Genomic DNA, 16,422 nt, shown 5'->3' on the forward strand with positions numbered 1-16,422 from the left:
TCATGTTTTTTATGTTGCTGCAGACCAAACAACATCTTAGAATTTTAGAACTCAATTGAAATTTAATTAAACTATTTCAAGATAAATTTTAGCCTAAAATACATAGCACCAACTGCCACGCCATTGCCATGGTTCCACGCCATTGCCATGGTTCCACAAATACGGCGGTGGAAGACTTATTTTTGCTCCCTGATGTTGATGTGCACCAACTGGACATCACTGGTAACGTGATAGAATGACTTGGTGGCATCTACCTAAAACATTGCGCACATCCACTTAATTTAAGGTACCACCCAATTCTTATGTTTAGGTAACAACCAAGTTTTACCTTTTTTTTGGAAGATTTACATACATACCACTTAATTCCTATGTATTTACATTTCTAACACCGAAATTTTAGTTATTACTTACAAATTCATCTCATGCATGAAAATGTGTTCCACTTTTTTAAAAAATTGAAGTTCCGATATTTTTTTTTTTTTTGTATTTTGAAAGATTAGGGTGGTATAAATATAAAAAATAAAAGGTTTTGTGTTTAGATATATAGATACATAGGAATTGGGTGTTATGTATGTAAATACCCCTTATTTTTTATATTCATGCCATCAAAATCATTCATATCATGTTAGAAGTATCATCATTTTAACTATTAAATAATGAAATATATCTTTTCATATATAAGTAGAACGACACCTAAGTAAAACATTGTAAGTTTTAAGTGGTTGATGTGTAACTTTGCGTTTGTGGGTGTGACATTTGAATCATTTTATTTGTAGTTTTATTACAGCTTCAAATTCGTATTAATTTCAAACACACCTAATTAAATAATCAAAAGCGGCAAATTTCATTATTTTTAAAATGGTATTAATCATCTCAACAATGATGTATGCTTGAACACATGATTTTGGAGAAATGTGGCCTTGAACCAACAAAAAGTTTTGCACAATACCTTCACTATAATTAGCCAAAAAGCCAAAATATGCCAATTTACAATTTTCTTATGTTAAAATGAGAAATTTTACAATGAATTAGTTATTTTCATTTTACGTAAACTCATCAGCTTAAGTAAAAATCTAACAGCTGCTGTTTTAAAATTTATTGCAGTTGGAGGAGTACTGCCTGCCAAGAAAAAATTATCAAGGAGTCAGCCTTGGCTTAGATCTATCAAGAGGTTCGTTTGCAGCTCCAATGATGCTAAAATTAGACATAACCACACAAAGAAATGTTTTAGGGTTTTTGATAGGGATGAAGGGTTGCATGCATATTACATGTAATCTTCTCATTAATTCCAGCAACAACAAACCTATAAAGTTCTCAAATGAGTTGCAGGTGATATTAGTCTGTCTTAACTTTTACAAATATATATATATATATTGAAAAGGAAACGGTATTTGAGTCTAGTGGGCCCCAAATGTCACTTTGCCTTTGCACTCGAACACCTAAGATAGGGTGTCTGCATCATGTGCCTAATATTCCGGGCCACGCAGGTGATATTAGTCTATCTTATCTTTTACAAATATATATATTAAAAAGGAAACGATATTTGAATCCAGTGGGCCCCAAATATCGCATCGCCTTTGCGCTCGGACACCTAAGATAGGGTGTTTGCATCATGTGCATATATATATATAGCAAGGAGTATAGTGTAATTATACAAAAGAATACTATTAACTTTTTAAGCCCTTGTAGAAACTTTTCTTCAGGTTATATTGTTTTTTTTTTAGGTGTTTTGGTTGTCATTTGTGTTTATAATAAGAAGAAAATATTTTTCAGAAATGTTTGCCTTGTGTTTAGTGTTACTTGACAATGATAATGATTGGGAGTTGATGAATCTGAGAATCGTCCAATGTCAACCTGAATGCTTGAAATGAAGGTTTATATTTGCTTTCTTTCAGTGGATTACTAACAGTTTGAGGTTGTAGAAAATGTTGGATTTGACAAAAAATAGGATTTTTGGCAACAATTATGGGCTTGTGGAAATATCTGTGATGGACAGTTTTCAGGTGGTCTGCATAGCTTTAATGATTATAAGAGTGGTATAATGTCTATAAACAATAGACCCTCGATGTGAAGAAAATTTAGATGTTTTCAAACTAGGTAGTAATTGATTAAATGTTACATAAAATGTGTGTATAAAGAGATGAAAATTAAATTGGTCCGAATAATCTTTTAGTTTTGACAAAGAGAAGTATTTATTATATTAGGTGAGATGAATAATAACAATAAAAAACTCCTATCAAATCAAATATTGCACAATTTTTACAATGTGCTAAATTTGTGCTTAAAAAATGTGCAAAACTATGATCATATGAATTGATTATTAACCCTCTCTAACATGAATACAATGATTTTGATTACTCAGCTCTTCAATCTGCCAAAAGGCAACACAAAAAAGGGTGCCTTACAATTGAATACTTGTCACCATCAACCCAACATGTCTAATAAGAATGTAGGGTATACAGCCCACACTAAACAATGATGAAAAAAGATGTGAGATGAAGGCCAAATCAACTTTGACGCTAGAATCTTCAAAGGTAAATTTTAAGAATAAAAAGATAATTGGGCTCTAAAATATTCCCACTAAACTTGGTTGATATAAGTGATTTTGACTTGATTTCTCAAAAAAAATAGATTAGACGAACTAAACAAGTAAAACTATGTGCTAATATTTTCTTCAAGAATTTAGATTTCAAAAAATAGATTGGACGAAGTAAACAAGTAAATCATTGTGCCAATTATTTCTTCAAGAATTTCGACGTAACACGGATGAACGAGATAGGGATAATATACGCAATATTGAGTTAATGTAATTTTTTTAAGAAAAAAAGCCTTTTTTTTTCTTTTTTATTTTAGGTTTCTTTAAACATTCACTTCATACACAACAAAGTGTACTAAAAAAATACTGAAATATGCTTAAACATACATGATTTATGTTATTAACTATTAGAGAGATAGATAGAGAGAGAGAGAGACTTACAACAGCTGCAATTTGAAACAATTGCAAAACATTAGTGGGTGTTTGGCTGCAAGTAGAATTTAGAATTATCAGTATTTAGTAAATCTCTAAATCGTAAAACCATTAAATCCAACTTGCCCCAGGATTCAATAAAACCTAGATTTAAGCCAAATTGAAGGAAATTTTGGGATCTTGAATTTAAAAATTCATAAATCCCCGAAACTCCTGCAATTTCGCGTCTCGTTGGATTTAATAAATCCGGTGAAAAATCCCTTAAGACTCCTGAGTTAGTTAATCTAAGAACTTGAATATGTCATTTCCATATTTTGCGCAATTGCATAGTTGGATCTCTTCTTCCTTTTATCTTTGTTGTCTTTTTTGCTCTTTTTATCTCCCTTTTCCTCGGCGGATGAAGGCGGTTGTGTTTGTTCCAAGTGTTGTTGAATGGCTGCGATGGGATCAGCTTGGAAAGCTGGATGTCTGTGAACAGATCTCAATAATTCGCTTTCAATCTCACTGGCGACATAAAGCAATATTAGAGACTTAAAAAGGAAGCAACCATAGCTCTTGCATCATTGAAATTTGAAAAAAAAAAAAATTTGTCTGATATAAAATGACAACTACTTACACTAGCTTTTGCCGATTCTTGCAGTTTAGTTTGAAGACGGGGGATTTAGATGATTTTTGGAGAGCTTCATCGGGAAGAAAGTCTGAAAGTGCGCTTAGGTCATATGCCCTTAGTTTTTTTTGCCGGCTTCTTAATCTTTTTTTCTGAAACGATAAAAAGTTTCATCAGTTGGTGTTTCAGAAGCTCCGAAAATTCATGATACTTGCACATAAACACAATAACAAGTAACTAATAAAATGAATGGTACAAAATATTTTGAAGTACAAAAAAAATGAATTTAATGTTGAATAATTGTCTGTCTGTGCACCCATACCTCAGGGAAACAAGAATAAGAGAAAGAACAAGCTGAAGAGAGGATTTCTACGTTCACTAAAATAAAATACAAGGTGTGTTTAGGGATAAAAAATGACCATCCCTTGTTATATAAATCTCCACCTATTCATAGAAGACTTATTCTCACATGATACAGACACATAATCCTCTACTCAAATAGATCTCTAGTGGTCTAGGACTTCTCACCTTTTGTATTTTCTAGGGGATTTAGAGCAGGGTTTAGGCAGGATTTAAGTAGAATCTTGCTAGGCGGCCATTTTGGACAAAATAAATCCAGGGATGTGATAAATCCATATTTTGTAGATTTCTGACGCAAATCCCAGATTTAGTAAATCCTACGAATTGATGGATTTAACTTCACGCGCTTTGGATTTAAGGAGCAGCTCAACAATGGTCGGATAACAGCAGTGGAACAGCTCGGTAACAACCAAACAATTTCACTAGATTTACAAGATTTACTACATCCATTGCCAAACAGTTCTCCGGCTTTAACCCATTCAAGTTTTACTACATCAAGATTTACGATATTTACTAAATTCTAGTAATTTAAATCTCATTTGTTGTCAAACAACACCCTAACATTTACATATATTTAATATTATATTTGGCATGTTATCATCTGGCACCATTGTATTTCACCTTCTATTTCACATGCCCTCATCGGGGACCAAAATACTTTTCCTCCAATCCTCATTTATCTTTTTTAGTTTTTAAAATAATATTAAAGAGTTCAGTAAGCCAAAAAACTCTCAAAACTCATAAATATTTCCACACTTCAATTGGGATATCATCAAGTTCTATTGATTTTTCACCCCTGATTTTCTTTAAAACCTCAACTTTTTTTACTAATGTGATCATAAAAATAAAACATTTTATTATTATTAACGATATTAAAATAATTAAGGTCAACCATATTTTCAAAAATTTTATTAAAAAGTTATCAAAATAACTCACCCACCTTTATTGAATATTTTCCTCTAAGAAAAATAATTTTTTATTTTCATATTTAATACAATTTAATTGAATTAAATTTTTACTTTTTTCTCTTTATATGGCTAGTTTGCTCATATATTTTTCACCCTCTTTAGTATCTAATATTTTATAAAAATCACTAAAAGCAGAATTTTAACGTCACCAATTATTCTCATAGGCTCCCTATGGGCAACCTTATATTTTTCTCGATTATCTAAGTTTTTACATTTAAACCAATTTTTATAACACGTTTTCTTATATTTTATCTTTTCCTACACATTATTATGTCACCACCAACTATTTTTATTTATAAAAACTTTTTCTTTTGATTCTCCAAAATACATTTTTTGCCACTTATTTAATAATGTTTGTTATTTTATCTAACATAGAATTCACTTCTTCATAACATCCTAAATCTTCAAATTTGGATGTTTACTCGTAAAAATCTTAGTATCAACAATAATCTTTAAGTTTATAATTTTATCTCCAATTCAATTAATTTTTACAACATTATCTTTCAAATCTCTCGAATGTGTGGATGATAAAATTTCACCATCGAGGGAGAATCAAACTTAAGCTCAGTCTCTACCCCTTCTTCCACTGATACGCGGAAGTTCAGTCTTTTCTGAATTCAATTGAACCTAAATTCAAATGAGCAACCTCTTGATTTGATGCTTAAGGGCAGACATCTAGATTCAACGGAAGGGAAAACGCCAAAATTGACTTTAGTGCTACAAGTTTTTTCTTTTTATTTTATTTGTACAATCTTTAAGCCATGCTTTAAGATGGGATGTAAAACTATATCAGGCGATTCGCTTAGTAAAATTTTGTTATTCCCATTCATACCTTTCTTTTGTTTCATTTTTTACTATTATTGTAGTTGTGTTGGACGTGATGAATTCGATGCTACGTCTTATTCTTTTGGAGATCAATACTTATTGTCTTCCCTTCTACTTTGTGATGAACTTGCTATGTAAGATAATAATCGGTTGTTCAGCTAAGTTTCGTGTCTTTATGAAGTTCCCCTAACATCAGCTACAGAAATTTCCTAAATTTAAATTCTTGGGGATGAGTTCTTCTAAAAGAGACCTTCATATATGAGAATAATATTTTCTAAGTTATTAGTTTTTATTAAACTCAGCCTCAACAAAAACATTCAGAATCCATGAAGGCTCTGTTTGGCGCAGCTGCAGCTTCCCAGCTTTTCAGCTGCAGCTGCGCTGCCCCCGGGAACTGCTGCAGGGAAGCAGCTGCGGGGAAACTGACTGTCTGTTTGGTACAACTGTGTGAAAACAGCTGTGGAGCAACTATTTTTGAAGAAATGACCATGTTGCCCTTGTTTGTTAAAATTGTTTAAAAGAGCTGTAATAGGTACATTTTTGAAACTTCTGAAGCGAAAATTCATTTTTAAACATAACTTAAAGTTCATATACCCTCACTTCTAAAAAAAGATTTCGTGAAAGTTTAAATGATAGATATGTAAATCCATAAAAAAAAGAACATGTAAGGGGACTAGAAACTTGAAAGTTTAAATGATAGATATGTAAATCAATAAAAATCGAATAAAATGCACTAAATCCCTCTCTTTTTTTTTATGCACTGGCTATGTAAAACAGTAAAAAATTTGATATAAATTATGAATGTTTAGGTGGTAGGCACATAAAAATATATAAAAAAAAAAATTTAACAGTGAAAAGGTTTCGTGACCTTCCTTCGTTGTTAAAGGTGGAGTAGCAGAGAGATGGGAGCTTTGGTGATCCTTGCACGCCACAATATCGTTGTTGGTCCTTCTGGTGATCAGAGTTTCGGCGAAGCTTGCCGGAGAGCGTGAAGAGATGGGTTTCGATCGGGAAAGGTGACGAGAAGTTGCTGTGACGGACGAGGACGAAGGCTGTGGTCGGTTCTCGGCAAGGGGGGCTTAGAAGTTGTGGAGTTTGGGAATCAGAGAGGAATCACAGGCGTTTCTTCGGTTGGGGAAGATACGCCCACGGAGAGGTTCCGATTTCGGTTAGGGCAGGGCCGGGAGGAAGGAACGACTTAACACACGCGACAGTAGGGAGGATGGGGTGGCGTCAAGGGGTATAATGGACTCCTGCTATGAACATCTGCTCCGCGAACGCGAGCCGCGGGATCCAATCTGCTGCGCGAGTTCGGCCATATTCGCGTCCCGCCGTAAGCGGGACGCCGAACCAAACAAGAAAATTTTGTGTCCCGCTGTTGCGACGCAGTGCGAACGTGTTCCCAAACGGACTCTAAGATTGCCTCTTGTTTGCAATTTTTAGGGCATGGCAACAAAGGAAAAAGGACTTTGCCGAATAGAGACTATCCTTCGCCTTTGATGGCTTCAAGCTCTCCTACATGTCATATTTCCTTAGGGGCACCTTGAACTTCTCCTTTATAGTTTTGAACCTGGGAGCTTTAGGCATTTCCTTCATGAGTAGTCTTATATATTAACCTAGTATTCTTACTTCATTATATTTTTGCAAGAATATTGCTGGAAATTAAACCATGAATTATAATACAAATTAATTTTACATCTGAGTTCACTTAAATGAATTCCCCAAGTGAAACATGCATGCTTGAAAATGCATAACTTTTATGGATAAAAACAGTTTGTGATCATCTTCACTCCAAGTTCTATGTACTTTCTTCCTTGCATATGTAGCCAGCTTACAAGCTCTCGGACAGACTTATTCTTCCACGATGTATGGTCTAGTACAAGTTTGATCGATCTAGTTCCCCAACGAATTATTGAAGTGCGAAAGTATTTTTTCTTCGCGCTTTAAAGCAATTGAATTCACAACACTTCTAGTAAGTCAAATAAGGTATGGAGACCTTCGTAAAAAACTATCATTCTTCAAGTTCAGAATCCTCAAAATTCGACATGGTAACGACTCATTGTTGTGAAGGTTATATTCTACTAGTAACATTGCTTCGAATAAATAAAAGAATTTTATCATGTTGTGGTTGAAGAAATTGTACTTAGTTCCTAAAGCACTGAGGGAAGGAGACGACCCACTTTTCCTTTGCTCTTTCAACCTTCTTCCTTAGTATATTGAGAATTAGTTTGTTCATTGATTCAAATAAGGTTATTTATCCTTAGAGATTGGACTGATGGAACTTAAAGGGAATCCCTTGACTTTGACAACTCCTTTATTTTTTTATAAGCAAACTGGAAGGTTATTGTCTGTAATGATAACCATAGATAGTGCCTATAGATGAGGTTGGTTCACATAAAATTGTAAACCACATGTATCATGATCTTTGCTAGAACTTTTGTTAAAATCCACTTTGAAAAGTAATCAATTATTACTAATATAAACTTCCTTGGACCTTCAACAAAGGACCGAGGAGGTTTAGCCCCCACATGACAAATGGCCAAGGACTCATAATCAGTTACAACTTGTGAGAAGGTTGGAGTTGCATGACAGCAAACTTTTAACCTTGTTCACATTTTCTAGATAATTCTTCAGAGTCTTTCTAAGTGTTCATCATTTAACTGAGTTGGATCACACGAGTACTTCAATCTTATCCATTGGGTAAACCTTAATCATATAATCAGAGCTTCATACTCAACTTGATTGTTGGTAATATCAAACTCGACGACTATAGAATGATAGAGGGAGAAATAGGTTGGGCTTCTAAGTACGATTCCAAGTCCAGCTCCTCGACAACTCCATGAATGATCAACACAAGAGTTCCATAGTGATTCCTCCGAATTAGCTATTGCTTGTTGGGCACAAAGAATGGAGAAGTCAACTAGGATTTCGCTACCACTTATGCTTTGATTGTTGTCTGTGGTATATATGATATATCAAATTTGCTGAATTTGGTGACTCATTATAGTAAGCGATCATAATGCTCGGGTTTGGCGAGTACCGACTAAGAGGGTGATACGTCACCCACTTGTATGTGATGTGTTTGGAAAGATGGGCAATATCTTCGAGCCGAAACAGTCAAAGTGTTAGTTTTTCAATAATAAGGTACCTAACTTGGGTACCTCTCAGAACTCTACTGACATAGTACAGTGAGAATTACATTCTTCAACTCTGAGGTGAGCATTCAATGAACTTGATTTTATAGCAATGATGGAGATATCAAAAAGCTTTTAAGTTGGAGGAAGATCTGTTCTCACTCTTCTATCCAAGAGAAACTTTTGGCTCTCCTTTGGACATTAAAGAAAGTTGCGCACTTGACTCCAAATATAGAGATGAAGTGACTTAGCAACACAATATGGCCAGTCAACTTTTATAGTTCCTTAATATTATGTGGTGATGGCACATACTTATGTATTTTTACTTTCTATAAATTTGTTTTGATACCTTTTGGGGTAAGAAGGTAGCTCAAGAATTCCCTTTTCCTAGAAAGTGCATTTAAATTTAACTTACATATTATATGTCCTTAGTGTTTAAAAGATTTTCCTTAGATCTTTAATATGTTCTGACAATTTGCTCATAACAAACACATCACCAACACATACTTCAATATTTTTCATTTTGCTTATTAAAAATTAAATTCATCATTCATTGATTTTTTTTCATGCTCTTCAGTCATGATCTCATCATTTGTTGGTAGGTAGCGCCACCATGTCTAAATCCAATGGGCATTAAATTGCACCAATATACCCCTTCATTAGGAAGTGATTTTCTCAATTTCCATCGAATGCATCTTAATTTCTTGACAACCTAAGAAAACATCCACAAAACTCAAGATAGAATAGACGATTGTACAGTTGACAAACGCATCAATCCAAAATAGTGAGTAGCTATTTTTCGAATAGACAGAATTCAAATTTGTGATGTCGACACATGTTCATCATTGGCTATATGACTTTAGCACGATCACCATATTTGTGATCCAGCAAGGGTACTACATTTCTAGAATATAACCAATGTCTAGTAGCTTTTGTACTTCTTGTCGAACTGGCTCCATGATGGTAATTGTGACTGAACAAATCTTCTGCTTCACTGATCGAGCTCTGGGATCGACATTCAATTTATGAAACTATTTAAGAAGAAATAAAGTTAAACTCTTAAACATCGAGGTATGTTTTGGTTAAATTGTTGGAATTTCATCAGAAACTCAAAAGTCATCAACCTTAAGACGGGAATTAAGTGTCGTACAGAACAAAGTGTTACACCATAGGACCCATCTCTTGAACCCTATGTAGGACAAGGTGTTATATGGTGGGAGTCACCTCTATATTTTATCTGTCTGGTGGATGATTGTGTCAAGAAAACAAACGAGAAAGTTACTTAAGTAGGGCAAATCGTGAAACCCCTCAAGTAGAATAAAGTTGAACCTTAAATATTAATGCGTCTTTTGGTGTAACAGTTGAAATTTCATTAGAAACTTCAAAGCTAAGCATGCATGTGTGGGAGTGTCGGCCGTTTTAATTTTCTCGTTTTGAAAAAGAGAAAATTTTGTAGATGTGAAAATAGTTTAAATATAAATATGTGATTTTGATTTTTTTTATTTTTTAAAGTTTTTTTTTTTTTTTTGAAAAGAGATGAGACCAATCAGGTCTTACATTTTGAATAGTTTGAATGACTGAGCACAATACTACAAGCAATACGCTTATCCCGAAGAATAAACATATCACTTGCAGTAGGCTCAATCACCTAAACTAAAGAATTTGTGATATCTGTTTGGTCTTCGAAATATTTTTATATGAGGCCAACAAGTTTCCCTACTAATATAAAGATTACATAGAGTTTATTTTACCTGAGTTCCAAATTCCCTATAGAGGCAAGCCCCTATAGTTAATTACATCTTAAATGATCAGGATCACTTAAGAAAACTCTCGATTAAAATCAGTGGTTCTGCCTTTAATATTTCAAAGTTTAAGTTTCCATGATTGGACATGGAAAAATCAAATGGGAGTGACTCAAATAAGAATAGTTATTTTAAGGAATCCAAATAAATGAAGAGTAGTGGATATCACAGATCCAGGGAAAACCCTGGTGATTTCCCAATTATCCTATTGTTTGGTTTTATGTCTTTGAAATAATGTTATTCGATGTTTAATCTTGAAATTTATTTAAAATTTAGGACTTATATTCGCACGATATTCAATAGTGCAAATGACCTAAAAAGATAGGAGGATTTACACTGTATCATGCAGTAACCTCGGAATCCTAAAGTGGACTTATAATTGCACAACAGGGTTGTGCAAAAGCCTAAAAGTGATGTAAGGGTTTACGCTGCGTCAGACAATCCACCTTGAAATCCTATAGGTTGTTATTTAAACTAAGAAGAGTGTTTAATGACGTGAATTTGTATTGACGTTGCTTTTCTGAATGTCCTCGTGTGCTGCCCACGGTGTGCTCCAAGCTCCTCTTTGTAGCATCCTCGAGTTCGATGTTGATTTTAAAGGTATATGCAATTGTTTAGTCAACGCTCTGCTGTCGGGTACCTTCTATAAAATCAACTACTGGCCTTCTATTCTAAGGTATAGTGTGTAACAAGACAATAAAACATGCAGCATAAAAGAAACGGAGCAGTAGAAAGTACAGTAAAGAATAAGAACAATATAGCATGCTGTGAAGTAAAATAATGTAATGTAAATCAAACTTGTATATCTAGAGGTCTGCTCCTCCTTTAAGCAAGCTAATATGCTCTATATTGAACAAAAGAAACATTGCTTGGAAAAACTTGAGAAAATTGACAAATGATCCATGACGGTAAACTCGAAAAAAAACGGCAAATAACAATTCCAAGAAAATTATCAAAATCTCGGGAAGATCTCGGAAAAAGAGACCACGAGTGCTTTCCCCAAAAATTCCAATAAAACATATGAAAAATCCGAAAAGAGAGGACCGCAAGCACTCGGGTTGGGGCTAGGCTAAAATATAATATATTTGTACTCGAGGAACGTCGAAGGCTACTATCGGTCATCCGGATGTATAAAACCCGCCACTCAACTAGAAGGGTGTCCTACTAAACCTAATTTAGGAGGATACTCCTTAACCCGATATCGGTAATCAACAAGTGGACGACCAAATTGTATCACATTTAAAATTTATATTTTAGCATGCACATGAATTTCAGGCATACAAAATAGAAGTTGTCTCAATTTTGTAGTAAGAATATTGTATTTGTTTTTATCAACTTGTTTTATCAATTTTGAAAAAAAAATAGTACCCACGAGTCGATCACGTCGTCGAGCGTAGGACCGCCAATAACCTAAAAAAATACGGGTTCCCCGCTAGTCTTATGTCGGTGAATGATACTGTCATCCTACAATTTATCAAATCCAAGGGTTGGGTCCTGATGTCGTAGGATGGAATATCATTCTGCTCTACCACTAGCGTGCCTTTGTCATCACGCCCTAAGCACCAAAACAAAACCGACCTACTTGCGACCTTGTTTGATGGTTTCATATACAGCAAACAGCAAAAGGCTATATATAAAGGCTATATATGGGCACTTATGTGTCAGACATAAGCACTGAAAACCGAACCAAGAAGCAAGAAAAAAAAAAGAATAAAAATGGGGAATGAGAGAGAAGGAATTGATTCACCCCAAAAGATCAAGAGAATGAAGGGTGAATCAGCCCTCCAAAAAAAAAACTTTTGACAAAAAGACCTGAAAATGAGGGTCCAAGATCCTTGAATCAATCCTAGAAAGATATCATTTTCTCAAATTTTATAATTGGATCAACCCAATAAGAGTATCCCCTCCAAATTTTGTTTCGAACAGATCAAAACAGGCGCAAAACTAATGTGACAATTGTACCCACGGCTCCACCACCTGTATATACTCACACACGCAAGTCTAAATTTGAATGCGGCATTTATGTTATCCAAGTCTTAATGTCAAGCCTCCAAAATCCTTTCCAAATGACAATTTTATGAGTTTTCTAATCCTTTCATGAATCCAATTTATATCAACTTCATGATTTCTCGAAATGAAATTATAAGAGTCTTTTATATTCCACAAAGTAAAGGAGAATAATCCATAGAGGGCAACTTTCTAAATTTCCAAAAGCCATGCCAATATCAAGTCCATTCAATTCCATCCTTAATCAAAAGCTTCTCATGTCAAATAAACCATGAAATTATCCATATAAATGTCTACGGCCAGGGACAGCAGAGAACAGCCAATCAGGACAAAAGAAAGTCAACTGGGATGCTCACGGGTAAAGATAGCAGACCAAAACCACCAAACCAGCCCCGCAGCAAAGGGGAAAGCAGGAAACAGCCAAACAGGACAAAAGAAAACCCACCCGAGATGCTCACGGGTAAGGGTAGCAGCCCACACAACGACTAAACCAGCTTCACAGCAAAGGGGAAAGCAGGAAATAGCCAATTAGGACAAAAAAAACCCAACTGAGATGCTCACGGTTAAGGACAACAGCTCACACAACCACTAAACCAGCTTCACAGTAAAAGGGCCAGCCAGGACATTAAGACTCACGGCCAAGGACATTGAAGAGAAAACCAAGCCTAAACCAACCATTTTTTCAATCATAAAAGAGCTAAAGAAGAAGGCCCACGGCCAGGGGAAGCAGAAAATTGTCAAACAAGTCAAACGAAAACCAACTGAAATGCTCACAAGCAGGGACCACAAAAGAAACAGCCCAGCCCCAAGACAAGCTCACGAACAAGGACAGTAAAAGAAAACCACCATAGGTATTGCCATTGCATTTCCTTTTGCATTTCCTTTGATATACATAAGAGAGTGAATGGACAAGTTCCTATAAATCATTAGGAATGAAACCATTTTCATCACATAAGGCATGATAGTGAGTTAGTCTGCTTGTATCAAACATTCTCACATAGAAGTAGATGTTGAAATCATGAATTTTGGGATAACAAACTTGATTACCAATAAAAATCTTGGGAGGGACGCTAAAGAAGAGCCTCCAACCAAACTGTGCTCAGCAAAGGGGTCAAACCGAGCCCACCAAAGGACTAAAACAGCAAGAGATTTCAGCCAAAGCATAATACCAAAAGGAGCCAAACCAAACCCACCAAAGAGGCAAACCGAGCCCAGCACAAGGGACAAACCAAGTCAAGCACAGGGGTAAAACCGAGCCCAACACAAGGGGGCAAAACAAACTCCTCAGGCCAAACCGAGCCCGCAAGAAAGGCAGAAACAGAGCAAAAATTCCCAGCTAGAATCAGATCCAAAATGAAGCCAAAAACTGAACTCATCCGTATGGGGAAAACAGAGAAACATTTCCAGCATAGACTTAATCCCAAAAGAGCCAAACCGAACACATCAATATGGGAAAAACAGAGAAACATTTCCAGCATAGACTCAATCCCAAAAGAGCCAAACAATATGGGAAAAATAGAGAAACATTTCTAGCATAGACTCAATCCCAAAAGAGCCAAACCTAACACATCAATATGGGTCAAAAAAGCTAAAAATGTTTCCCTTCGGAACATTATATTTCAAAGCTTTGTGCCAGCATATGTTTCAAATAGAAGCAAATAACAGGAAGCATATAAGTATGCATGAATCCCTAAAGCCAACATATTATCCAGCTTTGAAACTAATTCCAACATTCAATGGATAAATAAATAAATAAATAAATAAATAAATATATCTTGCATTTTTCTTCCTAACATGCATTCTATAGAATAACAACTAAAACTTTCCAACAAAAGAAGTCTTATTCATCATGTATCTTGAGCAGAAAAAGAAAAGAAGAAAACCATATCATGCTCCATTTTAATGTTTCCAGGAACTATTCATGCTTAAATCTCGAAACAAGCCCAAAACTTGCTTCCATATGCACTTGCTTCCACATGCTTTAAAAGAGAAAAGAAATACTTTTAGATGTCATCCTAAATAGTGCAAAATAGAGGAGAGTGCAGAATAGGGGAAAGAAAAGAAATACCTTTGTTGACCTCACTTTTGGCGAAGATTTAGTCTCTCCTTTTTGATAGCCTAGGTTATAGACGTAGGACTTTACTGTATACTATTCCTAGAAAACTAGCAAAGGAGTCCTCCCCGTTAAAAATTCTGAGCATTTCTTTGTTCGACTTGACGTTCTGCATGGTAATTTTTGACCTCTAACATTTAGTAGGTGGGGCTACTGTGAGGGAGCTCAAGGAGAATCCCAATAGGATTGTTGGTCTTAGAATTGACTGTACGCGTTGATCTTGCGCCGTCGTGCTCTTCGTCGTCCTATTTAATTGAGCTCACACTGAAATTTTGACAGGATTCGGGTCACAAAGTGTTTTCATCCCGATCGTCGACGAAGTTGCCTAAACGACTTCGGTTGACGAAACAGACTGCACCGACGCGTCCGGAACGTCGATTTTGACTAGGGGGGACGTTCGTTTTACCGTAACGACACATCCGGGGAAAAATACACATTTAAGTGTTAATTATAATAATAAATAATATTTTATTTTTATTATTATAATAATTAATAATATTTATTAATACCTAAACTTAAATCTATCTTCCCCCCTCCTCCCTTCTTTCTCTCAAACCCGCGGGCCTCGGCCCTAACGTGGCTCATTCGCTCGGTCCGTCTCTCGCACGTCTGTGACGTTAAATTCCCACGCTCGTCCCTCTCGCACACGAGACAATCTCGCAGACGACCCATCCCCTTATCATTGTCATGGATCCTATCCTTTGCGAGGATCTTACCCTCTGTTTCTCGAGACGCCCGCATGGAGCGTCTGCTCCGTTCGATTCCTCGAACCATATACGATCTTTCGATCACTCCTCCTCCTCCCGTCTATATTAAGCTCTACTTAGAGAATTTTATGAGGCCAAAAAAAATCTCTGAGGGAGGGAAAACTCTGTCATTTTTCTTTTTCACTTACTTCTTTAGCTTTCTGTATTTGGGTTGACTTCTTCTTACTGTTGGAAGAGGAGTCGGAGTTGAGAGGTGCTTTTAAAAGTTTCTGTGTTACTTTCTTTTTGCTTCAAGGAGGTACCTTCTCTCCCCCTGTGCCTTGACTCTTTTCGGTTTTCTCTCTGTCGAGCCCCTGAAGCTTGGTACGGTGGACAATATAGCATGCTAGCCTAGTATTGCACCTTTTTTTTTTAAATGCATGTTACTCAAACATCTAGAGATGGAAATATGAGCATGTTTTAGGAATTAGACTTGATTACTTGCTTAAAATGATGAAAGTATGGCATGTTATCAGTTCTTCTCTTTTCTCTAGTTGCTCAAGGTGATGAAACTATGACATATTTCTGTTTACTGTGACATTTCTATGGGAAGCAAATTGGAAATATTAAAATGTGGCTTTGAGATAATGTTGGCTACTATTTCAAGCATGTTGGGATATGTATTATGAAGCTTTTCATTCATTCTTATCTAGCATGAGATATTGGAAGGGTTATTTGGTCTTTCATGCATGAGAAGGGCTTGGTTTTGACATGTCACGGATTCTTTTTGCTCAAAATGCATGCTAGGAAGAAGTTTATATTGATTTGAAAAAGTTATATAGTTGTTCTTATTTGAAGCATGTGGCGGCCCTATGTTTTGATATTTTGAAGGCATGAAGGTGTTTTTCTAGCTTTCATTGTGGCCTGATTTTGAGCCTTAGCTGCAGCTTGA

The 16,422-nt window shown here is 35.5% G+C and overlaps 1 protein-coding gene across 1 annotated transcript in view; it reads right to left on the reverse strand.

Annotated features, from left to right (window-relative positions):
- Positions 1 to 2,943: 2,943 nt before the first annotated feature.
- LOC110034021 (putative ribosome biogenesis protein slx9-like) overlaps positions 2,944 to 16,422 on the reverse strand; it is an 80,424-nt gene continuing 66,945 nt past the window's right edge. The window contains exons 5-6 of the mRNA XM_020738250.1: positions 3,585 to 3,727; positions 2,944 to 3,472 (exon numbers count right to left, since the gene is read on the reverse strand). Coding sequence (XP_020593909.1) covers positions 3,253 to 3,472; positions 3,585 to 3,727 — 363 coding nt within the window. The 3' untranslated portion in view covers positions 2,944 to 3,252. The remainder of the gene's footprint in view (positions 3,473 to 3,584; positions 3,728 to 16,422) is intronic.

Source organism: Phalaenopsis equestris, unplaced genomic scaffold (genome assembly GCF_001263595.1).
Source record: "Phalaenopsis equestris unplaced genomic scaffold, ASM126359v1 Scaffold001328, whole genome shotgun sequence".
In the NCBI taxonomy this organism is placed as follows: domain Eukaryota; kingdom Viridiplantae; phylum Streptophyta; class Magnoliopsida; order Asparagales; family Orchidaceae; genus Phalaenopsis; species Phalaenopsis equestris.